The sequence below is a fragment of the Abramis brama genome (assembly GCF_963993115.1).
Source record: "Abramis brama genome assembly, chromosome: 13".
Classification (NCBI taxonomy): Eukaryota; Metazoa; Chordata; class Actinopteri; order Cypriniformes; family Leuciscidae; genus Abramis; species Abramis brama.
The window spans coordinates 11431974-11459642 of NC_139975.1; the positions used below are offsets into that span (position 1 = coordinate 11431974).

The following is a 27669-nucleotide window of genomic DNA, read 5'->3' on the forward strand; positions in this document are numbered from 1 at the left end:
TATGAACTGAATGAGAATAAAACTGTTTAGATATTTTGGAGCGTCCGGACATTCCCAAACGTAGTGCCGTGATAGAATTCTGTTTGATGCCTGAGGCTTTGGAATCATCTTTCAGTTACTGAACCTTTAAAGGGGCTATATGCTTTTTTCTGAAATTTAAACTCGCGACTGACACCTGTGGCCAAAAAACGGAACTGCTCTTCCTTTCTGCTCGCTCTCGTACGTACACACTTCACAAGTCATCCGCTGCAAAGAAGTCAACATTATGTTTACAGAGGTAAGAACAGTCAAATACATATATTGTTTGAGAAACTAAGTTTGTTTGCTGACTAGAGGTGGTGGCAGAGTGATCTGAAACGTTTAACATGAACGCGCTTGACGTCACATCCGCAGACAGCGCGCGAAAAATCCGACCCGACAGAAAATAGGAAAAATAGGATACAGGCTTATAGGTGCACCCACTGTGAGCTGACAAGGTGTCAGTATGCTCATCAGGAGATGTTTGAGTCATACATGGTCAAATAAAAAGGCTATTGTTACGTTTATTTTGGGGAAACAGTTGCATATAGCCCCTTTAATGATATGATTTATGATTTTAAATGAATGATTTATAAATGAATGATTTAGGGTTTAAAAAAAAGATCTGAGTACGTTTGCAGAATGGCAGCTCCATAGCAATTATTTCAGGCCTCGTTAAAAGCCTCCCACCTTATCCCATTCTCTCACAATCAATCGCCACTTTAGCTCCAATGAAGGAATGTGAATTTGTTGGTCTCCTCTCTAGTCTAATTAGCTTAATTGACCCAATGTGGTAAATGCAGGGAAAAGAGGCATGTGGTTCATCAGGGACGACTTCTGAGAGTTTCTGCTGCTGTTTGGATTGGTGCAATTGCTTGCAGTAATTGTAATTCTCAGTTTGGTTGCGCTAGGTGCAATGTGAGAGGCACTGTGAAGCCCCTATAGGTGTAGCTTCTTGGGTGTTTGATTTACCAGTAATTGGTACTTGTCAAACTCTCAAGTTAATTGTTGGGTATTGTCAAGTTGGCCTTTTAACTGGTGATTTGAGCGGCAAAAGCTACTTTAAGGTTCGTTATGGATGCCTTCTTCCATATGTCAGTGTCTACAACTGTCTTTGGCAGTCATATGCTTAATAACACTCAATAATTTGATGTTGCTGCGAATTGTAAATCGCTATGGAAGAAGGTGCTGTTTTCCAATTATCTAGTATTACATTCATTTGAGAAATGGGTTGGGGAACAGGTGCAAATAACTAATTGAACCTTACGCTGTCTGAGAAGCCACACCGAGGACATGGCAGTTATTTTACGTATACATTAAGCTATTGAAGAGCTTGTGTTTTAAAGGCCAGTCTTTCTTGGATACTGTATACTGCGCTTCCCCCCTCATTATATTGCTTACACAGGCATTACCACACTATCCAGATTGGAGGCATGTTTGCGCTTTAAAAAGACTCTATCCAATTGGCTACTCTTTTCATTATTCACTCTTCCAGCGGATGAGCTTGTGCCATTTATGCCTATCAATGTCACCATGGAGATTTTCTCTAAACTGTTCAAATTCATAAGGCCCTTAGGGAACTGACAAAGGGGGTTATGCCTCACACATGAAAGATTGGGTGAGAATAGATGGGTGCATTCATTATTATTTTAAAGGACAGGGCAAACATTTTTTGCTTGGATAGATCATGTATTATGATAGATCATATATATATAGATCATTTATTTCTATTAACTACATACACATCAACAAAGTGTTTCATCACAACTTTTAATGATACATATATAAATGAAAAAGATAACAAGCTTTATTTACTATTCATCATGATGGTATTCCATATCTATAACGAGAGAAAGAAGTGATTTACATGTACTACTTGTTTGAATAGTTCACATTTAAAATGCATCAGAAAAGGCTGGAAAATTGCAGATCCGGTACGGATATCCTTTTAGTGTTCCTACCTTTCTACTCTCCCGGATAATGCTGCGTTTAAGTCACACAAAGTCAAACTCTGGAAAAAAAGTGGATTGTCTTTAATCAGTTAAAGACCTTTGTTCTCTCTCTTCCTTCTTAGCCCACACACGAGATGCAGAGGTTCACAGTGTTACATATTTTATTAATCCCTGATTTCTGTTTTTCCTGCACCTCAGCGTTACACACACAAAGATTGTAATGAGCTGACGTGTAAATGTTGTCCGATCATTTGTCATCTACTTTAATAGATTTAGTCTCCACGATATTCTCTAGTATGTTCTGTATCAACAAGCCCTGCCCTTAATTTACTTTTTTTTTTCTTTCTTTTTTTTTTTACATGCTAAATTGACTGTGTTATCTATGTCAGCCTGTCAGTTTAGGTTCATTCATCAATAAGGGTTGACCCCCTTTCATGATTGTCGTGCCTCTTTCTATTTAGATTAAATTTCCTCAGATTTTAAAGTCATACCTTCATCATAATTTAAATGTGGTTGTCTTTTGTTGAGCAGGTGAAACTACTGAGCTTTGTAAATTTGATTTGACTGTTCTTGAAACCTCCATGTGGTGAATAGAAAATGTTATTTTTTCTCGTTCTCAGACATGAGATATCTACTTTTTCAGTTTTTTTTAAGACAAATTTTCTTTTGTGAACATGAAACCTTTTTTCTGTGCTTTCATCTCTTTCCTTCTCTTTCCTTTTGTCTCCTTCTACCACACTTTTCTCACTCTCATTAAAAGAAAAGAAACCCAGAAGCAATTTGAGGTCTTTCATTGTCAAAACTATTATCACCACTGTCAGCTCCCTGGGTTGGGAACAAAGTCCTCGTGCTGCGTGCAAAAGAAATAGAGAGAATAAAGGAAAAGCCCATAAAAGGAGGGAGAGAGAACGGAGAATCAGAATTTGAATAACACCCCCCAAAAAGATGTTTTTTTTTGTTTGTTTTTTTGTTTTTTTTGTCATCAGTATCCCCAGAATGGAAAGGCATCAGTTTCCCCCAGTGCATATATACACAGTAAAGTCCAGGTAGCAAAACTATATCTAAATGAACCTGTTCCCAGATCTCATCATCATCATCAATCATCATCATCATCATGCTAACCCTTAATATGACCTAGTTTTAGGACACTGATAATCATTGGTACTAAGATGAAAAAACAGCTTCAATTATCATCTGAATATTGGATAACATCAACACCAAGAGTGGTATCCCTGGCACTTTCTGACTATTATAGGTATTTTAAGCATGTTCCAGAGGGCTTTTTGCCTGTTAAGAACAATGTTTTGAAAACAGACTAAAGTAGGCACAAAGGGTACTTTGGAATAGGGGTGTGCCGAATGAAAACCTGCTTCATTCACATTTCACAAAGTGTTCCACTCTGAACATTTTTATGTAACCATGTTAATGTTTTGCATCAGTGTCTGCAGGACATTGTCCATAAAGCTTTTTAAAGGGATAGTTCACCCAAAAATTAAAATTCTGTCATTAATTACTCACCCTCATGTCGTTCCAAACCCGTAAGACCTTCGCTCATCTTCAGAACACAAATTAAGATATTTTTGATGAAATCCGATGGCTTTGGGGGGGGGGGGGGGGGGGGGGTTAACTGCTATTTAATTAACACTTTGAAGGCTCAGAAAGGTAGTAAAAAATTGGTTAAAATAATCCATGTGACTACAGTGGTTCAACCTTAATTTTATGAAACGCCGAGAATACTTTTTGTGCGCCAAAAAAACAAAATAACGACTTTATTCAACAATCTCTTCTCTTCAGTATAAGTCTCCAACGCGCGTTCACAAGAGCACCACGACGCATGCGTGTGGAAACCCGGAATCCTCTGTTAGACAGCGAGATACATGTGTCGTCTTATCATCTGAACTATCCAAACTTTCAAGATGTGGCATGACAATATCACAATTGATGCAGCACACACTCTCCTGTTCAGTAGGCATCGCTTGGCACTGATGATCTGAGCATGCGTCTTCCTCTATTTGTAAACACAACCAAATTTGCGTTTCCGGGTCATATGTCAGAACGCCAGCTCCTGCGTCATCACCACACACACATGCGTCTAGAGCACCACGGAGACTGATACAGAAGAGAAGAAATTGTTGAATAAAGTCGTTGTTTTTTGTTTTTTTTGGCGCACAAAAAGTATTCTCGTTGCTTCATAAAATCAAGGTTGAACCACTGTAGTCACATGGACTATTTTAATGATGTCTTTCCTGCCTTTCTGGACCTTCAAAGTGTAAATTAAATAGCTGTCAATGGAGCCCCTCCTGCGCCATTGGATTTCATCAAAAATATCTTAATTTGTGTTCTGAAGATGAACGAAGGTCTTACGGGTTTGGAACGACATGGGGGTGAGTAATTAATGACAGAATTTTCATTTTTGGGTGAACTAACTCCTTTAACTCCTGATTTTGAACAGTGAATAATTTTCTTTCTTTCTAGTAATGTCTTAAAAGATGCAATTCAATTAACAGAATCCGGATTTTTGTTTTAAACGTCATGATGTTACACCAATTCTCCAATGGTAAATGAAAACTGCCATTTTAAATATAAATATTTTGATTTCAAATCTATTTGAAATCATCTACCCAGTAATAACATTTTGTTTCTGATGAATAGGGAAAAATGGTCCCCTTAGAATCGGCACACCCCTACTTTAGAACCTAGGGAAAAGAAACCCTCACCCAACTGCTTTACCTAAAGAAAGGAACAGAATAGGCAGTGGGTTATAAAAAAGGCTATCACGTGTATGAATAATCTATGTCTGGTATTCCCCCTTCTCTGTATCCTCGATTTGTTCCATAGCCTGGATTTCCTGTGTGGTTCAGGGTGCTCCTATATAGAGTTGCATTATTAGAGGGAAAGATAGTATGGATGTATGTCATATCCTCAACTTTTGCCTTAGGCTGCAAAGGCTGTTGGGCAGACATTGGTGTCATTTGAAAGCCGTGGGCCCTGATTTCTAAGATTGACGTGTCTTTTATGGTTCCAGACTCAACATAGTCATCGTAATGTTTGCTGGCACCTCTTGATCCAACTACATCTCTACCGTATATAGAGTGATCACCTGGTGCAAGGTACCCTGCACGGTGTCCATACCAGCAGAAGATGCCAAAAATTAAGAACAAAGACACCAATGCTGTTGCACCTCCAATAATTCCAGCAAGTGGTAGCGCTGACAGTTGGTCAGTTCCCCGATCGCTGTCCTGGTCTGAAATAGGCTGCTCTAGGGGATCCGTCTCTGTTTTGGCACAAGCAGGAGGCTCATGCTCTGAGTTTGTGTTTATGTTTAACCCCCCAGTTGCCGTGAAAGAGGTTCTTTTACCATCGTTTCCAGAGAGAGGCACCAAGCAGATTATATAACTTGACTGGGGTTGTAGTTGCGTAAGTAAATACTCACGGCGATCCCCTGGCACAAGTGTTTCTGTGATTGACCCCATTGCAGGACTGTTGCCTAGTCGCAACCAGGAAAGTCTGAAGGAGGGAACTGGCTGTGCAGCCTGCCAAGTAATGTGGACTGTCTCTGGTGTGAGAGGTTTTACACTGATTAGTAACGATTTACCAGTAACCCCATTTCCGCCTCCAAGACTGTCCTGGCCCATATCAGAATACTTGTGTCCTGGTCGTCTGGATCTGAGGGTAAAGAGGGAACCTTGTGGAAGTGGAGGGGTTGTTGTAACTGGGGGCTGTGTTGGAAAATAACCTTTCTCTTTTTTTGCTCCTTCATTTCCAACCATTCCTCCTGCAGTATCTACACTGATCTCACAGTCTTCTAATTGACTGGTAAGGTCCCTTAGTACCATGCCTCTTAGTCTCTCTGGTCCATGGCAAGTTAAACCTCTCACAGTCACTGATGAACCTCGCTCATGCAACCAGTCATGAAGCCAGCGGAGGTTACAGCCACAGTACCAGGGATTTCCTCGGACGAGTAATTGTGAAAGGCTGTCTAGATCCTTGAATAAACCCCTCGGAAGAGTTGTTAAGTTGTTACCTGATAGGTCCAGTTTCTGTAGTCTTCGCATGCCGTCCAGGGAGCCCCGTGGCATGTGGGCTATTGCATTGTCCTGTAGATAGAGCCGAAGAAGATGCATACTAGGAAGGTTTAATGGTGGTGCCTGGAGCGAGTTACGAACCAGAGAAAGCTCTGTAAGATTAGACAGCCGTGAAAATGTGTCATCTGCGATTCGTTGATTTGCCAGCAGATTTCCATCGAGGAAGAGACGTCTTAGAGAGGAGAGACCTCGAAATGCATGCGTTGGAATAGTTGAAATCCGATTGTCGTCTAGTCGGAGTTCCTCAAGTGATGCAGGCAGTCCTGATGGTATACTTGAGAGGTGGTTGCGTGACAAAAAAAGAAGACGCAACCTCGGATTGTTGGCGAATGCTTTGTCTTCTATACTTACGGTTGAAACTGAATTGTCATCCATGTGAAGCTTCTCCAGCAAGGGGAGCCGTGCAAGAGCGGAACGCGGTAAAGTTCGTATATTATTGTCCTGTAGGTGAAGTTCCCGTAGTGACGGAGGCAGATGTGTTGGAAAATCATCAAGTTCATTATCATAAAGGTAAACTACTCTCACAGTCAGTCGTCGCTCTAAAGATGTTGGTAGCCCAGCATTGTCTATCCGGTTGTTTTGCAGATAGAGCACAGCTGCCGTTAATGGTAATGGAGGAATGATGCTCAAGCCACGGTCATTGCAGTAAATGAAGCCATCATCACACCTGCAAGCTGAGGGGCATGGCACGTCTCCCTGAAGCTCCGCCTCACCGAGAGCTGCCTCTGCGGCGGCAGCAGTTGCTGCTGCAAACTCGAGAACTTCAACCAATAATGTCAGGCATAGAAGAAGTAGGAACAACCAATCGCGGAGTTCAACAAGGCTCTCTGTGGCCATAATTCCAGGCAATGTACCCCACTCTCTCTGCAGACTTAGTTTAACCCAATGTCTCAAGTCAATATTTTTGGTCAGTCACTGTAGTTGGGTAAGCGCAGGTCTTTCTTGTCCTTTTTTGCTTCCAATCACAAGCCCTGTGGGAAATATTGAAAAGTAAAAACAAAACAAAAACAGTTTACATTTGGTTTAGAGTTCAATGCAATTATAAGTCCACTTGTGTTATATAGTATGCTGTCTGACTTTTACAGGACTTTTGCTTAAATGTGAAAAACATTGCAAGGTGGTAAGAGGTTAGTAAGCAAGTGCAAAGAAAATCAGTCAAGCTGAAACGCTTTTTAGATAACCTTAGCAGAGCGACTGACAGATAGGAAGCATTAGACAGAAACATTTGAATAAAAAAGGACTGCAAGAAAAAGGTAAATGGATCGAGGTTGAGCAAATAAATGAGTGTGGAAAGAGTTGAATGTAACTTTTACATTACCACATTATACACTGAAAATTCTAGGTGTGAGGTGGTCGTTCTGAACTTGTATTAAAATGTGATTGACATTTGAATTCCTGGAAAAACAATTACAGGTTTATTCCTGGATTGACCTTAAGTCATATTTAAATTCAAATGTTACAGGGAACAGTGTTTGAATAAATCGCTAGTTTAATTTTAGCTCAAATGTTTTGAAAGTTCGCGGAAGGGTCAGATAGAGCTCTCATTTTCAGTCTGATTTGCAATTGAGATTTAGATGAAAACCACAGACGTTTACAACAAATTGACATGCATAATGGATGCTGTTTCTTGGTTGTTATTGTTTTCAAAATAGCATGAATTATTCAGAGAGACTACATGGAATACCCAACAGAGATTTCACTCTGTTTAACCAGTCATTGACTAGATGGCCAGGGATTGTGAATTTCCTGTGTATGTATTCTCTGCAAGCCTGGTCTGTGACTCTTATCAATGTTAAATAGAGGAAGGAAGGCAAAGAATATTTGCAATTTAGCTGGAAATATATATTTTTAATAATAATACTGTCCCTTTAGGTCTAAAATGTATCAAAGTGAAAAAGTATACATTCAGCATTATTGTGACAAAAAAACAGCCAGATATATTTTTTAAATCGTCAATATGTTTTTGCTTCAGGGTTCATCAATAAGAATGGCCCCTGGGCCTGCACAGTAAAATTTCGGGCCAGTGCTGCGTTTACACTAAATATATTTACATTCATTGATCTTGTACATCCAATTTTTTGGCAATGTGTTCTACATTATTGTGTTGAATTTTGATTATGTGCCACCAAAATAATGTTATCTGTCTGGACAGCAAGGATGATGTTTTATCAAAATTGCAAGAGATGATTAGTGATTAGTCTTGAAAGCATCATGAGAATTTCCAACTTGTTACATTTTCTGTTTGTAAAGGAATTTAAGAAATATTCTTTCTTCACTAAAATGTGCATTTGTACACAATTTTGAGACATTAACATACTCCAAAATCCAAAATGCACTTTTTTTTTTTTTTTACTTGAGTATTGTGTGTGAAGGTTTGGTGTGCATCACTCTCTGCTGGGGCCTCATTCTTTTTGCTGTCTTCCATCCTATGGGATTGGACTCAAGGTTGTTTTTGTTGCAGGCCAGGCCAGATGGGAAATGGTTGGCTGTCTCTTGGTTACAAACGTTGTTACCTTAAGCAGCAACTACATGCAAAACAAACCCTTAAACTGTGCTAGTACCCATGCTAAACTGATCAATAGAGCTTAGCTATTGGAAGCTAGTTTGTCTTGGAAATGTTTCCACTTGTTTATGATTACAGACAACATTTATAACATTCTAAGGAAACAATTAGCAAAAAATATGTTTTTTTTTATAGTCAGATATCATTGTTGTCACTTTGACTGTCTCCTTTTCAAGTCTGTCTCTCTTTTTAAATGAGGCGGGCTACATGAAAATGGGAGCAATTTAAATGTCATATTTAATGGCTCTCCCAGTGTGTGTACATTTGGGTATTTTTAGAAATAAAAAATCAGCTGTCTCTCAGCCCTGACAGTGTATTCTCACAAAGAGGAGTGGAAGCTTGAGGACACAGAGAAAGAAACGCTTTGAAATTGAGATTAACCGGTTAATAGAATGGTGCAAGTATGACGTCAGAACCCGGAAGACAAATTCGCTGCTGGTTTCTTCGAGATTTTCCTATGGGGTTTTATAATGGGGTAAAGCCTTTGGTAAGCATAACTTGACTGTACTTTTACGTTTTGTTCTATGATGTAAATTACAATGCAAATTTTAAAGCAGTTATGTTTATTTTTTATTTTTGCAGTGTACGAATTAGACTTCTGGGTTCTTATGTCATAACTTAACCACTCTGTTATTTTATCATTTAATATTTAAATTTAGTAGTCAACCAATCATGAATTAAAATAGTACGGCCTATGCAAATGTGACATTGATGTATCCAACGTCAGTGAAATGTCCGTGCTCACCGCTTAGGTAAGTCGCAATGGCAATGCACTGGCATTAGAGGTAATATGCAGCGTGGTGTGTTTTTGAAACCAGCGAAAATTGCAGGATAGCGTAGAACCTAGGGATGTTAAAGGTCCCGTATTATGCCCCTTTTCACAAGATGTAAAATAAGTCTCTGATGTCCCCAGAGTGTGTATGTGAAGTTTCAGCTCAAAATACCCAACAGATCATTTTTTACAGCATGTTTAAATTGTCATTTTTTGGGGCACAGAAAAACGCGCTGTTTTAGTGTGTGCCCTTTAAATGCAAATAAGCTGCTGCTGGACGACCCAGGGGGCGGAGCTTCATGAGCTCGCGCTCAGTCTGTCAGGACAATTTCATCTCACGGAATGATGATAATATCAGAAACTCTCAGTAACGGTGTTCATTTCGAGTCGGACAATAATGCCTACAGAGTCAGAGTGCTGTATAGAGATGAAACAGGTATAGTTTAGTAGTTTAATTACGGTTATTATAACGTATTTGTCATCTGCTTGTATGTATCCATTATTTATTAATAGCCTACAAGTCTGCTGTCTGAATGATGATCAAACATATACTGATGAGTTTAATAAAGTTTATTGTACATCACACAAAAGATGAAGCGTCAGTTTTACTTCAGAAAATCACCGTAAGAGCTGAGTAAACACAGTAAGTTATAAGAAGTGCGCAAGTAATAAACGAATTTCGGTAGAGTTGAGGGAGCATTCCTGTGGGCGGAGGTTAGTCAAAAAACTGTTCTAGTGACGTCATTAAAGAAGGAAGTAGAGGGATGTAGTCCAAACGGGCCGTTCGATGTAGGCGACTTCTGTTAAATAAAATATCTCGCTTGGCATTGAACTTTGAGCTTTATAATTTTACAGATATTATTTATGCTCTAACAGCAACATTACACACTAACTAAAGTTTGAAACATGGGATCACGAAGAACGGGACCTTTAATTTCAGGTTTTTTTCCCCTGACCAACAATTGATGCCAGCTAACCGATCATTAACCATTAACCAAAAAGATTGTTAAATTAAATTAGAATGGTCTGTGACCCATTACAAATATAGAAATTTGTTTCCCAGGGGTTTAGTTTTGCATGCGCAAATAGCAGCATAAACAACAGTACATGGATTCAAATATCCTTACATCACAGACCAGCAGCGCTTCTGTGAACGGAATAAAACAGAATAAATAAAAATATATATATAAAAGGAATAAATTGGCCTATACACAAAAAAATGCTTCACTTAAATAATTAACAGAAAGAAAAGACTGATTTTTGGTCAATTTTTTTGACGTGCTCCACAAACAAGTTCACGGAAAGAAAACCGTACTTAGGTACATCTTGTTGTCACCAAACAAGTGTGAGCACCGCTCCAGTGTGCTGTTGTTATGCCAAGCACATTTTTGCACATTCAGGATAATGTTTAACGTTGATATTGGAAAGTGAGTGAAGTACAAAGTCTATAGTTTACATAATAAATAATAGTTTAGCATCCAAATACATTGCAAAAATGGAAACATTTGGATTTGTGCCGAATGAGAGAGGTAGGCATGAGCCCAAAATTTCGGGTTTCGCTCAGTTGTTTTAAATTAGTTTGTTTTAGTTTGACATTTATATAGCTACTTATATTTTTCATTTTTGTTCTGTTCTGAATACCGGATTTGTTGTGGAGTGAGGGGAATAGCCTATAGCTATGTTTGTATGTTTGTAAACATTTCGCTTTTATTTGCATGTATTTTACATTATTTCTGAATGTAATAATAAAATGCAACTTATACGTGACTTATCTTTTTTTACTCTCAAAAACACAATTTTGTATGTGTTTTTAACCATGCAGACTTTAATTGTATTACACCGTTTAACTGACAGTTTTTCCTGTCGTTTACATTTGGTCAAAATGTATAAATGTTATAAACGATGCTGTATTAGCTATGACTAGAAGGCAAATACCAGACTAAGGCTCGCTTTGTGTTTTTTGAGTAAAGAAAACGGTGTACTTATTATTATTACATTTACATTTATTCATTTAGCAGACACTTTTATCCACAGCGACTTACAAATGAGAACAATAGAAGCAGATAAACTAACAATAGGACAACAATATGCAAGTGCTATGACCCTTACCAGTTTAATCTAACGCAATGTGTGTACTTTTTTTTTTTTTTTAAGATAATAGATATAGAATAGAAGATAAAGTGTTAGCATTAATGGATCAAGCGTTGCCGAAAGTATAGGCTTTTTTGATTTTTCTAATTAAATTGTTTTCGGAACATTAATGTTGCAGAGGGAACGCGTGAACAAAAACGTTAAAATACTGATAAACCAATTTATTTCTTTTCTTTTCATTTTTAAGCCCTGAGAAGTTGTGTGTAAAACAACTTGTAAGTTTGCCTTTAGATGGCAGAGTGACCGCGAGAAGCTCTGTCTCCAACTTGCTGCACAGTTTGAAACATTTGTATGTAGACAGGTTACCTTTACCTTCCCTCTGTTCTGCATCTCTCGTCTGTTTCTCTATCCTTCAATCAAACGTTTCTCTGCTCTGAAGAAGGTTTTCATCTCTGCCATCTCTGTATCCGCCCACTGTGCATCTCTAATCTCTCATAATCTCTTCTTATACACTTCTTTAATCGTAGTGTTTTTTTTCTTTCTTTTTTTTTCTGTATATCCTGCTGATCCTCCTGTGTCAATCCTGCATTTTCATTCTGCCTAAATCTGCTTTTTTGATCCTTCTCTTGAGTCTTTATTTCCTTTCTTTTTAGTTTCTACTTCAATTCTGTTGACAATACAGAAAGATATATTTGTGCTGCACACATTTTTTTTTTAATCCAGCCACACAGCTCTTTACACATTTCATATTGTATTAGGACAGGATGTAGGCATTCAAGAATTCCTAAAATCTAATAATTTTTAAGTTGGCTATTTTTTTTACAAAAACAACTGTTCTTACCATCTAGCGGGTATCCGACATTGTCCTTTGGCTGGTAGGTCTGAGCAGTCAGTGTTTGAGCGGTGTCACTCGTCCTCTTGATTCAAGATAGGAAATTGATAGAGCTCAAGGTCTTTCTTCTTGATCCTCTATGTCCTTTGACTTCAGTGACCAATGAAAATTGCAGCCCTTTATTGTTGGATTCCTATAAATTGTAGGCACTGAAATAAGCATAACGTCAACCAGAAAAACCCTGGGAATTTTTTCCAGTGTCAATCAATAGAAGCAGCCAAAATCTTCACTTCCGTACAGCGAGAGAATATCCGAGCAGATGATGTGTATTCAAGTTGCAGTGTGTCCATCAAAGTTGACATCATGTTGATTGTGTTTTCTTGAATGAGAATAGATGGATGACTGGGATGTTGTAACCCCTCATCTTTGACACCGTGCTACCTGTGAAGAAAACATTTTCAGTGAATTAGAGTGCCAGGACAGGAAAGACTTTAATATTCACAGTAGGTCATTTTCTCTTTAAACTTGGCTTGACCTAAAAAGAACTATTTCAAAGAATATCAACTCTGAATATTGGTGAAGTTAAGTTCAGTGTGCAGAATTAAGTGGAAAATCTCTTTTACAGGCTGCTCTAAGCCATAGCCAGGACCAAAAAAACGCAAAAATCAAGGCACACACGTATTGTTGCAAACTGGGTCACACTGTTGACAAGACTGAGGAAGGGCAACAAATGATGGGTGTCTTTTTCGAAGCAATCTTCTGTATTAGGTAAAGGGAGGGATTTCTGAGACTAATTATTTTTTTTTAGATGACTCTAGATTATGCATAATGTATTTTCATATGTTTAGATTTCCGCTGTGAGTGTTTGTTGTTTATGTTTACAAGAACTGCTGCTTTGGGACTGAGCCCTTTGAACCAGCAACTGTTAACTCTCTTTGTATCGTGGTGTGCTGAATCTGTTTAAATTCCCAGGCCTGACGTGGTTGATTTGTGGTTGTGATGTTTAAAGTCTCCCCTGGGTCCCACTGACTCCCAGTCTAATTGCTTTTTCATGGTCCAGTCAGATATTGGGAGTTATCAAAAACATTATTGCAGAAATATAATGCACCATGCGGACGTAGCAGCCCGGTGAAGATGGATCAGCGGAGGCCCATAGTACCACGCGTGAGAGGAGACAGGGAGCATTTCCAAGGCACACAGCTAACGTAAAGGGAATTGAGCAGAGGAGGAGTAATAAGGACAAAGATGGCTAATTAAAATCAATAAACGTACTGGGGAATTTCCGCCAATCAATGCTCGTAGATGGTGAAAAAAAATAAGGTCTATTCAGGCAGATGTCTGAAAATGTCTAGCGGGTATAAAACCAGACAAATACACAGCCCGCTGCCCTTCTCTCTTCACCTTTCTCACTCTGCCACTCTGTCTCTCGTACGGTATAATGGGGCAGTCACATTAGGAAAGAGATTATGATGGGAGATGATAAGAGGTTATATCAGTGCTGCTGTCATGCTCGCACTGACCTCCATCCCCAGACGTACTTGAGTAAATGCTGAAAATGGACAGTAATAATGTTCAGCTGGAGTAGGGTGGTGCAGTTCCAATGCTCCGGGGCTGTTAATATTGCTGATGGTACCGATGTCCTCCATTCTTAAAGTTATTAGAATGGTGGAGATACATCTGTGCTTTGATTTGTATGTCCTTGCATGTTTGAGGGTGAGTGTGTCTGTGTATATGTGTTTGTGTGCATGCTTATGTGTATGAGCCCATGTCAAACATTTTTTGCAATCCTGTGCACGTAACCTACCCATCTCTGCCTTTCAATTTCTCATTTGCTGAGCGAGGGAGAGAGAATGGAAAAGAGAGAGAGGGGCAGATGGAGGAGTAAAGGAAAAAAGGAAGATTGATGAACCTATTGGAATCAAATTTGGTGGCAGAAATGACTGTCAGGCCTAGTATCCACAACAACACATATTCACAGCACTGGCACAAAGACAGACACACTGAGACTCACTGGGCTTTGTCTTAGGATCATGAAGGAGCATGAAATCTTAATGGTCTATCTCATTCCTCACACAGCTTTGTCATAAAATATTACTCAAGTACATCATGAAATAATTACTCCCCAGCAAATACAGTTCATTATTAATTCACAACAAGCACTGATGAACAACGTTGTTGTATTGGCTGGCTAACAATGTAAACAACTGGAGAGCTTTGTGTTACTGTCTGGTCCCTTGCACATAAGAGCAGTAAACTCAGTTAATATGACATGATTGGTACACAGTAGGGCCCTCAGGAATTGTGGTATTTTACTGAACAGTGAGTGTCTGTATGTGTGCATGTGGCTTACATTGGGGATACGAAGATAGACACCATAATAGCAGAGCATTGGCCGGAGGGCATACTTGTGTGTCAGGATATTTTTCAGTTCCCATATCAGCACATGCCTCTGAAACTAGTTCTCTAGGCCTACAGGCTAGTGTTGTAGTGATAGTCCACAGCGTAGTTTTGTTTTAAAATGGTTTCGTCAATGCGATTCGGAGTTCTAGAATTGTAAGTGCTCTCTGGAATATTCTACAATTGTCACATTCATGAAACGGCAGATCTGTCTTCGGCTAATGACGCTTTTAAAACTTCTTTTCAGAAAGCGGACTAATTCATTGCTCGTACTCGTTGTAATTACCTACTATTCAGTGAAGAAAGGAAAAAAATATATAATTGCTACACAGAGATGTTTTGACAGTGGAGTACAAACACCTTGATGAGATGTGCCTAGGTACCGTTCTCTCTCTTTCTTTTTTTTTTTTTTTGCAGTCCAGTGATGTCTCAGATCTTTAACTGCCAGTGGCTCTGCAGAGCTGAATAGTAATATGTGTGTGCGTGTGCATGTGTGTATTTCACTCTCGAAGATCTAATGATAATTAGCTAAAGGTAATCAGGGGTAATTCAGCAACGGGAGTGAAAATGGCAGGAGACGCAGGGATGTGACCAGCCTCTCAACACACACCCACACACTGCAGCCTTTTAGCATGAACAACCAGGAGCAAAGAGAGGGAGAAGCAGAGATGAGGGGTAAGTGTGACAGGGATGCGTGGATGAGCAGAGAGGGGAACGCACCTTGTTTTACCCTTATCCCCATTTTCCTGTATTATTCCTGTGCGCTTCCTCTCTTCTCTCTTTTGGCTCCCATCCTCTTGGATGTTCACCAGTGCATTTACTGTAATCTGTGAACCATTAATGCATAAATGCCTATACTGATTTATGTCCTTATTATATTCAGTGTTTGTGCACTGAACAGAGCCAGTGGCTTGTGAATGTGATAAAGATGCACTAAAGTGGCACAGGGTGAGAGAGAGAGAGAGAGAGAGAGAGAGGCCTAATGCATTGAAGTAACACAGAACTCTTGAATGTATATGCAATACAAAAAAAAAACATCAAAGCTTACTGGTATTTATAAACGCATACAAGCATAATTTAGTCTTAAGGCTGATTGCATTATAGACAAAGTATGACTGGGATGCAAGGACAAGAGGAAATAGTGGAAGTCTGACTAAGGCATTCATCCTTATAATTATGGGGTTTTCTATGTGACATAAAAAATCTCTGATCATCTTATTTTGGTGTATTTTGAGTGACATGCCACAATATTCAATATCCTTTGCCTTTCTTTGTGTCTGATGCCATGAATGACGGTACTGTAATTCATAAGTTGCAAAGAAGATGGATGAATTGACTTGAATGCCTACAGAAAGTGGAGAATGAATTAGCTTTATTTACCTTTTGTTAATCATGAAAGATGGAGTCAAATGCAGCAGCAGGATGGTGGTGCGTTTGGAGTTACATCTGCACCTGCAACATGCGAATGAAACCCTACTACCCCTCATAACTCTGGCAGTGCTAGCTGCACATCTCATCTGTCTATAAAATTGTGTACTAAGCAGTCATCTCCAATAAAATCATTTTAATGGACAAGAATTAATGTTCTCGACCCTGAGATTTAACAGAGCGTTGGTGTTTGGTTTGATGAGAAATATACTCTTGTAATGAGTGTGTTTTTCATTGTTGTCTGAATAAAGAAAATTAAATGTTATGCGTCACCTCGTTGATAAAATGCATTTAGACATTTCCAGGGAGGGATAACATGACTGTCTGTGGTTCAAATTCTCTCTCTTTTAATGGTCTAAATACAGACCATTAAATTTTATGCAGTATTTTGCTTCTGAAATAATTTATTCTTCTTCATCCTCTCTCTAAATTCCACATCTCATATTTTTCCTCTCTCTCATGGTCCCTAATGAACAGGTAAATGCTAAACCACATTTTTACTCCACCAATCTTTGTGTATTTTTCCTCTTTCAAATTCATCCTCCTATTATTCTTTGAAGGCAAAATGCTGTTATTGCTATCACATTTCTAATATTGTCTTATATTATGTTTACTTTTCTTGAGGTGAGTATCTCATCAATGTTGTAAATATATGACAGACATTTATCACTGTCACCACTTCGTCATTTTCCTTTCTTCACTTGTCTTCTAATTTGTTTACATTTATTCATTTATTTTGTCTTCCCATTTCCCTTTCCATTTGTGATCCCAATATGTTTGTGCCAATATACCATATACCCTTCCAGCTGGATAAGATGGGCTTTTATTAGAATTATACATGAACACTGACATATACGTAAATCACTTTCTGGTGATGCATTTCAACTAGCTCCTTGTCTCTTTCAAATAACATTCCTCCCTTGGATTACCATTTCAGCCATATTTCTCTTTTGCCCTTTTCTTCTCTTTCTTATGCTCCCAGTTACTTTGTAAATGATGCAGTCACTGGAAATAAGCAGACAATTTAAGTGCTGAATTCTTCAGTGCTCACTTTCTCTCTGTTTTCAAGCACAACACACACACACACACACACAATTACATATACAAAAACAACCAATCATCTCTTGCTGTCCCTCAGCCAGTGCTTATGAACATCAAACACAAACACTCAAAATCAAAGCGTGCACACAGGAAGAAAAATAATTAGGTTTGTCTGAATTTGACTTAATGTGGGTAAATTTCTCTTATCAGCATTTCACATAACAAGAACGAGCAAAATGTCATAATAAACAGCCCCCTGTCTGGGTTATGTTTGTTTTTGATCAATTTCCCTGTTTTGTTCATGTCTGAGTTTCCATGGTTACCATCATTAGTTCATTGGTTTCAGCTGTGTGTCATTTATTAGCTTGTTTCAGTTTGTTATTTAAGCCTCACCTTTGCCTTCACTCTTTGTCCAGTCTGTTCTGTTGAGATGTGTTTGCACTGCTTGTTTGCTTGCTTTTTTGAGTAAGAATTAAACTTATTAGTGTTTTCTGAGAACCTGAGTCTTCTGTCTTCAGCTGCCCTGCATGCATTGTTACACCCCCACTGTGGGGTGAATAAAAAGTGGCATTTTTTTTATATAAAGAGAATTCATGCATTTAGGTCAGTGAACAAAGTTGCCCACATGTTCAACAAACCCCACTCACAGAGCAGAGAGTGAAACGAACCATGTTCAGAAGCAATTCTCTACTAAGCTGAGCGGTGTTTGGCTTCCTATGGGAGGCCTGTGCATTTGTTTGTTTTTTTTATAGCTCATTTAGAGCCGAACTGCAAGGCACCATGCTGTGCACGAACACGTACATGCGTTTTGCGTTCTTCCCACACTACACAGTATCACTTTAAGTAACTGAGCACAAATATAAAAAGTTGTAGCTCTGCTTGAATGGGTCTCTCTGCATGTAAATTATAAATGAGCTGTAATGATTTAACAAGCATGTGTTTGATAAGCTATGTAATTTCAATTAAGGCTGAAAAAAAGGATGTGCTTTCAGCCTAAATGCATGCTTTATTTCAGTTTTGACATAAAATGCAAGTTATTTTGTATGTTCGTACTCGCTCTATTAACCTGCCACATGTTAAAAAAATCAACAGCACTTCAAAACTAGTTGCATTATCAAAGCCTAGTTCAAGGCTTGCAGCTGGTTTTTGCATGGAAAAATAAAATCCATCTATTCAGACTGTTCCGGGCCCCTTTCAGTCCTTGTCCAATTATCTAGAGCCACATTCACTTTATTCATATCGCCTCCATTTAATCGATTCTAGAGCTATACAGGCAATTCTTTGAGACCCATTTTACCTATAAACTCTGCCTGCCCCTGACACAATCTCCTCTATCATACTTTCTTTCAGACAACGCTGTCTTTTCTTGACTGGTTCACGGCAGGCGAGGCACATCTAGAGATCTATGTCTAACAGAAGAGCGTTTGATTCAGATGAAATAAAAAATTACTTTGTGTCAATGACCAAAACGGCCACATTGATTAATAAATGACTCTGACGTAGGTCCTGTGTCTATGACAACCCTGGCCTGGCAGAGGATAAGACAAAACACTCATTGTTGTGTGGGTGCTGTTCCCCCTCCAAGAGAGCAAGACAAGTCTGTCTGCATTTCCGCCCTTAAAAAGGACATTACTAAGAGCTCAGAGCTATCTGAAGCTGTGAATCAATCTCCGTACTGTAATACACAATGAATCAATAACTTACAAATTTTGATTCAGTTGGAGTATTTTATAAGATTAGAGTAAGTGGTTTAAAAGAAGAGTTGGTGTCATAACCTTGTTCAGCTTTCTCAGATTTTCCAGAAGTGGTTTGATTGTGGTCAGTGATGTTGTGTATACACTCACTTTCTAGGAGTACGAAATAAAAGTACTCAATAAATAAAAGAAAAAATGAATTGATGTAGTGCTATGTGATTGCCATGTTTTGTTCATGTTGTTCAACTGAGGTGGAAGATTGGCTTGTATCTAAATTGGTATAAAGAATTGTGGAATTTCACTGGTATGTGAAATGTTAGTATTGTGACAACTTTTATTTCCAGCAATATATGTATATATACATGCATATCTGCTCAGGGGTAATTAAGTCTAAAAAATAATACAAAAATGGATCCTCTTTTATTGGAAAAACAACATTTTATCAAACTTTGATAATTGTCTTAATGATTTAAACAACTGAGAAGATAGTAATCAAACTACATTTTATAAAAAAAACCCTGTCAAGTTTATAGTATATATTGCATCATATACACCCATCACAGAATTACAGTATTTCAAAATATCTGTCTTGGCGAGTATTCAGGCAAACTTAGTATTCTTATGTGAACATTTGGTTAACTGTTGGGGAAAAACATCTGATGTGTATGACATTATTTTAGATCCGTGCGGTACACTAGGTCTTAATAAATAGGCTGTCTGTTTAATTAATGTTAAACAATTGTGGGTATCATGGAAGAAAAAGTTGAATATATATTTTTCCTAGATATAGGCTATAGAACATATTTGGTTTTGACTTGGTGTGTGCCAAATTTGGTGTTATTACCAGGGATTTTAAGGTATGGTTGCTAGGTGATTTTGTTTTGGAACCTTCAGAAAACTTTATTTTGATTTTTCTCAAAATTGACTTTGCTGACTCTATCGACTTTAAACAGGTGCAGCTCATTAATTTTTTGGTCAGAATCAAACAAATCATACATCATTTAGAATTTTTTAACAGAGAATGTGAAAACTAGTTTTTGAAAATTTGTTCATTGCGACTCATATTGCCAGCACGGGTCATATATATATATATATATATATATATGTGTGTGTGTGTTGTGTGTGTGTGTGTATGTTTCCAGCAAAGTATGAAATCCCGGTATTGTATAGAATGCCTAGGCAATGTATAGAATTCCTGATGTTTTTTGCAAAAAATACATTACCTAATTCTATACATTACCTAGGCATTCTATAGAATGCCGGATTACACACTTTGCAGTAACATATGTATATACAGTGCAATGCATAAGTGAATACACCCATGCTAAAGTTGACTAAAAAGAGGAATAAAAAATCATATTTTGGAAATTGAACTTAATGCCTTAATTTAAAAAATTAGGAAAAATCCAACCTTTAAGGACACCAATTTTCTTTGTGAATGAATAATGTATCGTAAATAATCCTGATAAAGTTCCCTTGGCCTTTGGAATTAAAATAGCCCCACATCATCACATAGCCTTCACCATACCTAGAGATTGGCATGGGGTACTTTCCATAAGATCATCTCTCAATGCAAATCAAACTAGCTTTTAGGCTAACTGGAATAAAACCATGCCAATCTCTAGGTATGGTGAAGGCTATGTGATGATGTGGGGCTATTTTAATTCCAAAGGCCAAGGGAACTTTATCAGGATGCATAGTATCCTAAAAAAAAATTAAAAAAAATACTTAAAAATAAAAATCTGCCTGCCTCTATGGGAATTTAACATAGGGGTGTACTCACTTATGCACCATGTATTTTAAGGAAGAACATTTATTTATTTACGATACATTATTCATTCACAAAGAAAATTGGTGTCCTTAAAGGTTGGATTTTTCCTAATTTTTTAAATTAAGGCATTAAGTTCAATTTCCAAAATATGATTTTTTATTCCTCTTTTTAGTCAACTTTAGCATGGGTGTATTCACTTATGCATTGCACTGTATATATATATATATATATATAGCATGAACTAAAATGACTCATCATTAATTTATCATAATTTAATATCATATTTTATCATACCCACCGCTAAATGCAATTAAGATTAAGTTAAAGGGTTATTGAACAGAACCATTCTTACCAGAAAATGTAGAGAGATCCTGTTCAACTGAGTCCAATCACCACCATGGATGTATTTACGCATTGCAAGCAGCAATCATTTTCAAAAACGTCAATGTACATTTTGTAACCGCGTTGTTGAGAGCACTGAGGTAAAAGCTCCAGATTACTGTGTTTGGTAATGCTAGGGAGTCTGGGAAATCAAGTGTGAGATTATTCCAGCTGCCAGCATAGAAAACATGAGCTAACACTGTATTATTGTAGTTTTAGAAGTACTTTCATATTGATTGGACACTTAAATGCCATACCAAAAAACTGAGTGAATGAATATTTCATTTTTTAATGTAGTGCCAGGGTAAGAAGAATATGGCAAGGTGTTATTTGTTTGCCATTTCATCAACAACAAAAAACCTTTCTGTTACCCAATATCGAATAAAATATTTGAGTCGAGTTGATCTAGCAACAGTAGTGATAGTTAGATCATGAAATGCTCAGTCTGTCTGCCAGCCTCAAACCACTCAACTATCTCACTTTGTCTATTCTATTTTGTGTGCAAAGTACATTAGATGCTTTGATACAAACCAGTGGCTTAGACAAAACAATTAATTAGAAACAAAGGCAATAGTCAGTCATTTATAGTGAACTAGCTGTAATAATAGTGAGTGTGTAGAAGGCTCATTGTGTGTGTATGTCTATTTGTCTGTTTGTGCACTAGGTTTTCTGCTACTGCTTTTTACTGTAGGTGCTGACAGTAATGACTTAAACATATTAGCCATCTGTTAGCATTTTTTCTCTGATATATGTAAAGATGTATAGAAAAGTAGTCATGTGTGAAGTAGCTTTATTCTCTATTGTTATCTGAAGAGCTGTGTTTTTATAATACAACCCACTGCAGAGTGACCCCACTGACACACACGCCACTCTCACAGGCCCAACTGTGAATTATAAAACTAAAGCTGCTGTCTAGAGATCTGCCAATGCAGATACCGCTTGAAATAAAATCAGTGAAAACAAAAACAAATCACTACACCTTCAAATATATAGAATTTCTATATTGTAAACTTGCGTTTGGTTTCTTAAAGAGTTCTTAAGAGTTAGTTTATTCTAAAAAAAAAAATTATGTCATCAATTACTCACCCTCGAGTCGTTTTAAACCCGTAAGATTTTCGTTCATCTTCAGAACACAAATGACACAAATTTCATATTTTTAATGAAATCTGAGAGCTTTCTGTCGCTCCATTGACAGCCTACGCAACTACCACTTTCAAGCCCCAGAAAGGTAATAAACACATCATTAAACTAATCCATGTGACTCCAGTGGTTTAACTTCAATTTTATGAAGCGACGCGAGTGCTTAGTTTGCACAAAAAAAACATTATTTACATCTTTATTTACAAAATATTAATCTCCAACATGCATTCACGATAGCACCATGCGTGTTGTGTTGACGCGAGAGCAGTGTTGGTTAGGGTCAAAATTAGGGGCAGTCATGACCTAATGGTTAGAGAGTCAGACTTGTAAACCGAAGGTTATGGATTGATTCTTAATACCAGTGAATGAACGGCGATCTCTTACTCTCTCAATACCAACGACCCTGAGCAAGGCATGCCCCAATCGCTCCCTGGGCATTTGCAGCAAATGTCTGCCAGCTGCTCCGGGTGTGTGTGTCCACAGTTTGCAGTTTGTGTGTGTGTTCACTACTGACTAGTTCTAATGTGTGTGCACTAACTTGGATGGGTTAAAAGCAGAGGACAAATTCCGACTATGGGTGTACCATACCATACCATACGTCTGTCACAGTCACAAACCATTTGGACTTTGTTTTTCAGTTTGCACCATTTTCCTGAGTTGAATTGGTTGTCATGGTTATTGGTTTGATTTCGTCATTTAGTTTAGTTGTGTGTCGTTAATTATCCTTGTTTGCATGTATACTTAAGTTCCTGTTTCTGTTCATGTGTACCTGTGTTGAAAGCCGTTCTCTCTGTTTGGATTTACCTGCCTTGTAGATTTATTAAAGATTACCTTTGCCTTCATCATCGTGTTCATGCACTATATGCTCTTATAACACAGTCCTTATGACAATGTCACAAATTATTTTATATTTTTGTGCAAACAGAAAATTGAGATTAATCCACTGGAGTCACATGGATTATTTTAATGATGTTGTAATGTAATGTTACATTATTATTGTAGTAAAATGTTTGTAATGTAATATTTTTCTCAAAACTTAATAAAATCTTGAGCTCATAATGTAATAATTTTTACATTTTGAGAAATGTATTGCATTGTCATATTGTCATAATTGTAATAGCTTTTAAAAAAAATAAAAAATATTAGTATACATTTTTAAAAATCTAAATCCAGTCTTAAACTTCCAGCAAAATGCAACAGATTTAAATATTGCATGCAATTATTATTATTATTATTATTATTATTATTATAATATTTTTATTACATTCAGGTTCAGTTTACAAGATTCTCAATACCGGCAAGGCACCTAACCCCCAATCGGTCCCCGGGCGAAAAAAGCAAAAATGTCTGCCCACTGCTCCGGGGGTGAGTGTCCACTGTGTGTGTGTGTTCACTACTCCATACTCCTAATGTGTGTGTGCACTAACTTGAATGGGTTAAATATAGAGGACATATCCCAAGTATGGCCTTCACATGTCACTTCACGTCACTTAAATACCGCTGATTAAAAAAAGGACTGAAATGGGCAGATTACATTATAAGTTGCTACAGTGTTTTCATAATATAATAAATTTCTCATTCAATAATCTATTACATTATGTGAAAAATCGTTATTACGTTGGAAAATCATTATTACATTATGAGCTCAAGATTTTATTACATTTTAACAAAATTCTTACATTATAAACATTTTTATTACATAAATAATGAAATACCTATTACAGTATGTGCAGTTAGTACATTATGTGATTACATTAGGAGTTGCTGTCTTTATTACCTTTCTGGGGCTTGAAAAGTGGTAGTTGCGTAGGCTGTCAATGGAGGGACAGAAAGCTCTCAGATTTCATTAAAAAGATCTTCATTTGTGTTCTGAAGATGAACAAATGTCTTGCGGGTTTGTCTTTAAATGGAATGAACAATGATTATCCCATTTTTGTTTGTTTTGTTTATTTTAAGATTTAATTTTCTCTTTCTGAGCTGTATTGCTCTCAGCCCTTTGCTCTCTTTCTCATCGCTCATCTGCATTTGACCACCATCTTAATCTGTGTTAGAGTTGATGTACTCTAAATCTGTGTAATCTGCTGTGTGAGAGTTGAGTTGGGTCTGAAGTACTGTGCTAATCCTAAATGTCTCACTCTTGATGTAGTTCATATAGAGTTTTTGTGACCACAAGAGTTTTTTATTATTATTTTTTTATAGAATATTTTTAATAATGCATAGCTCAAAGCTGCTTATGTACAATAAAACATGTAAGAGTAGTTGTTGGTAATCATAGTTAAAATGAGTTTGGGGTAGCTGGGCCTGTGTTTGAAGGTGTGTGTGTGTGTGTGTGTGTGCATGATGCAGGCCTTGCTGTACTTCTTTCATGCAGTGTAAAGTGTGTTTGTTACATACTGGCCCCACTGTTTTGGCATGGATATGAACACAGGCTGGTGTCTCTACAAAACCCCCACTCTTTCCTGGCTGTTACCAACAGGGCAAGAAAAAAAGATGAGAAATAAGGAAATATGATAAAAATATAGAAGGGTCACCACCATGTTAACACACACACACACACACACACATATGCGCTCCCTCTCGCTCTTCACTTACTGCACCTTCAGAAAGCAAGATGATTTCCCTGAAGACTTATAGAGGAGTGCCTTTGGCTTTCATAAATAAGATGCAACCCAAAACTGCAATTCTTTCTTTCCTTACAAAGATGTATCTAATTGCAAAGCTAAATAGAGGTAAAAAAGAGAACTTTACTGTGAACATTAATTTAAACAACGGGATATATCCATAGAAAAAAATATTGTTAAATATAAAAGTCATAACTCAAGCAGCATGTTCTCATTTACAACCACTATAAAAATACGAATTGTGTGCTTCAGTTTATGTTAAATCACATTACAGTGTAGGACATGTCTGTAATCGCCATAAGTGTCATTTAATATCAAATGATAGGCTATTATTAGATGTTCTATCTACTGTATATTGTCAATTTGCATTGTACACTCTCTCATGATCGCTAGATAATGAGACGGAGTAGGCTAAGTTACATGGCAAAAACACATGCACTCCTGTCTGCACCAGGTTTGAAAGTACAAAAACAAATGCAAATTTTCACCAAATTGCTGAGCTACCAGTATTTAAATACCCATCATGAGCAAACAAGCGCATTTAGGCACTATACACAGTCACACGCCTTTAATAACAGGTCATTAAAATAAATGAGTTGGAGTCGCAATCCTGGATCTTAATTCTAAGCGCCTGCATTTAAATCCTATGTGACTGCCGCCTCAGACTGATTAAACAGGCGCTTAAGAGCAAACAAATGAAAGAGCTACGCATTCAGCCAGAATATATCAGTTTTCTCAAAACAGCGCTTAAAAAACATATTTATACCTCCTTTCAGTTGAAGGGAAAGTTTAGCCGACCAGAGAATAAATACCTCAGCCTTCTCAGACTGACCGTTGGTAACAAGTAGCTAATATGAAGAAGTGTTTAGAGCAACATACCTCAGTCTGGGTAAACGGCATCTTTCCATCGATTTCATTCAGATAAATGTTTATTTTCTTCTTTTCTATATCGTGTTTTTTTAAATGGGTTTGGATTTCCCCGTTCTCTATGTTTTAGCCGTCTCAATCTTCAGTCAGTGAGACTCGCTGTGACCGTCGCGCGCGCTCAGAATCTCTCTCTCTCTCTCTCTCTCTCTCTCTCTCTCTCTCTCTCTTGTCACTCAGAGCGATGCGCCTCGCGCTTTCTCTCTTTCGCGCCACTCCACCCCTTCATCTCCTTAGCGGAGTAACAGATTTTAACATGGATCACTTTACGAAAAAAACATCTATCTTTGACGTTAATATACAAATAATATATACATTTTAGGTCAATTTAATAAATGCTATATATATATATATATATATATATATATATATATATATATATATATATATATATATATATATATTAAATATTATATATTAAATTACCCTAAAGTGTCAATATATATCATGCATTTAAGTTTGTTTTTTATGTTTTTTATTATATCATTTAGACAACAGTATATATAGGTTACGTGTGCATATAAATATATAATTATATATATATATATGAACATTCATATTCATAAAATAGCCCTATCAGCAAGGTTCACACTTAAATTTTCACCACATCTGCCATAGATACATTTGATGATACATTTTCCAGGTTAAACATTAGCCTATTCCACTCCCAGCATTTTCCAAGCAGGCGTCTTGGTGTTTGATCACTTCCATACATAAACCACGTGCATTTTTAAGTAAAATTACCATCTGACTGTTTTCTCAAAGGATTTTATTTACTCAATGAAGATTATATGGAATGTTTACCTTTTCATTGAGACTTGATTCGCCTTTTGAATAATGTGATTGTGTACAGCCTTATCAGCGTTGTTTTTTGTGGTTGTGTCATATTAAATTTGAATGCATGGCATGCAGTTTGCTGTTAGGGCCTCCCTCTCGGACTGCATGTGACTGTGAGGCTGTGTGCATGTCCTGAGCTATCAGCGCACTGAACTGTGAGTAGGATTGACTTTGACTTGCATTTTATTGTAGCCCTGCACATATAGTGAAGTAAATGTTTATGGAGATATTTTGAGAGGAGGTGTGTATAATGTACAGTGCATGTGTATTTGCGTGTTTACGAATGTGATTGTGGACACAAGCCAAGGTGTCTGCAGGGTTCTGGAGTGTCAGACATTAAGGACATCTGTTCAGACATACACACAATGTCTCTCTCTCACTGGTTTCACCCTCTCTCCCTGGTGGCAGGCTATTTCAGAAACACACACTTCCGTTCCAAACACTTGACCATTACGTTTTCTGTACAACCACACTTGATTGTGTTGTGTTTGTATGACTCCTTTACCATAAGCTATGTGTATATTTCAGGGGCGTTTTCTCCAAGGAGGCAAGGGAGGCATTGCCTCCTCAAAAAATAGGATGAGAAAATAATCCATATTACAAAAATTAAACAACACAAATATTACAAAATGTGTCATTAAAAAGTGTATAAATCACTAGTTTTTCTAAAGTAACACTGTCCAAAAATGACACCAGCAGGTAACGTTACAGCGGGACGCAGCATCTCTCTTGCCTCCCCTGAGCCCTTTGAGTTTTAACAGACCCCCTAAAGAATTCGGTGGATTGGTGGGGGGTAATTGAGAATGAATGGGGGAAAGTCACGTGAGAGGAGGCAATGCCTCCATCATGCTATAATTTGATGTGGTTTGTTATGATTGGCTATGAGTGGTTCACGTGATAAATCCCGTCTCTTGTTTTCGTGCATGTTCCGCGTTCGCAAAACAGTCTGAATGAACAAAATGATTGGGTCAATGGGAAGACTAATTAAAAAGTAAGTAAACAGCTCAGCCATTTAGATATCACCACCTTGCCAAGTCAAAATCAAACTTGAAATGGCCTAAAAACATGATGACTGTGTTTTTTTTTTTTTGTGTGTGCAATCAGCTTGGGGAAATTAAAGTA

At 37.6% G+C, this 27669-nt stretch overlaps 2 protein-coding genes across 3 annotated transcripts in view; one reads left to right on the top strand and one right to left on the bottom strand.

Annotated features, from left to right (window-relative positions):
• macrod1 (mono-ADP ribosylhydrolase 1) overlaps positions 1 to 27669 on the top strand; it is a 63203-nt gene that overhangs the window by 6549 nt on the left and 28985 nt on the right. The gene's annotated exons all lie outside the window — the stretch shown is intronic.
• On the bottom strand, positions 2949 to 25811 carry flrt1b (fibronectin leucine rich transmembrane protein 1b). Its single transcript, XM_084132313.1, has 3 exons — positions 25666 to 25811; positions 12323 to 12754; positions 2949 to 7026 (listed from the first exon to the last, which is right to left on the bottom strand). The coding sequence occupies exon 3, from the start codon at positions 6890 to 6892 to the stop codon at positions 4745 to 4747; it is 2148 nt and encodes a 715-aa protein (XP_083988439.1). The 5' UTR covers positions 6893 to 7026; positions 12323 to 12754; positions 25666 to 25811; the 3' UTR covers positions 2949 to 4744.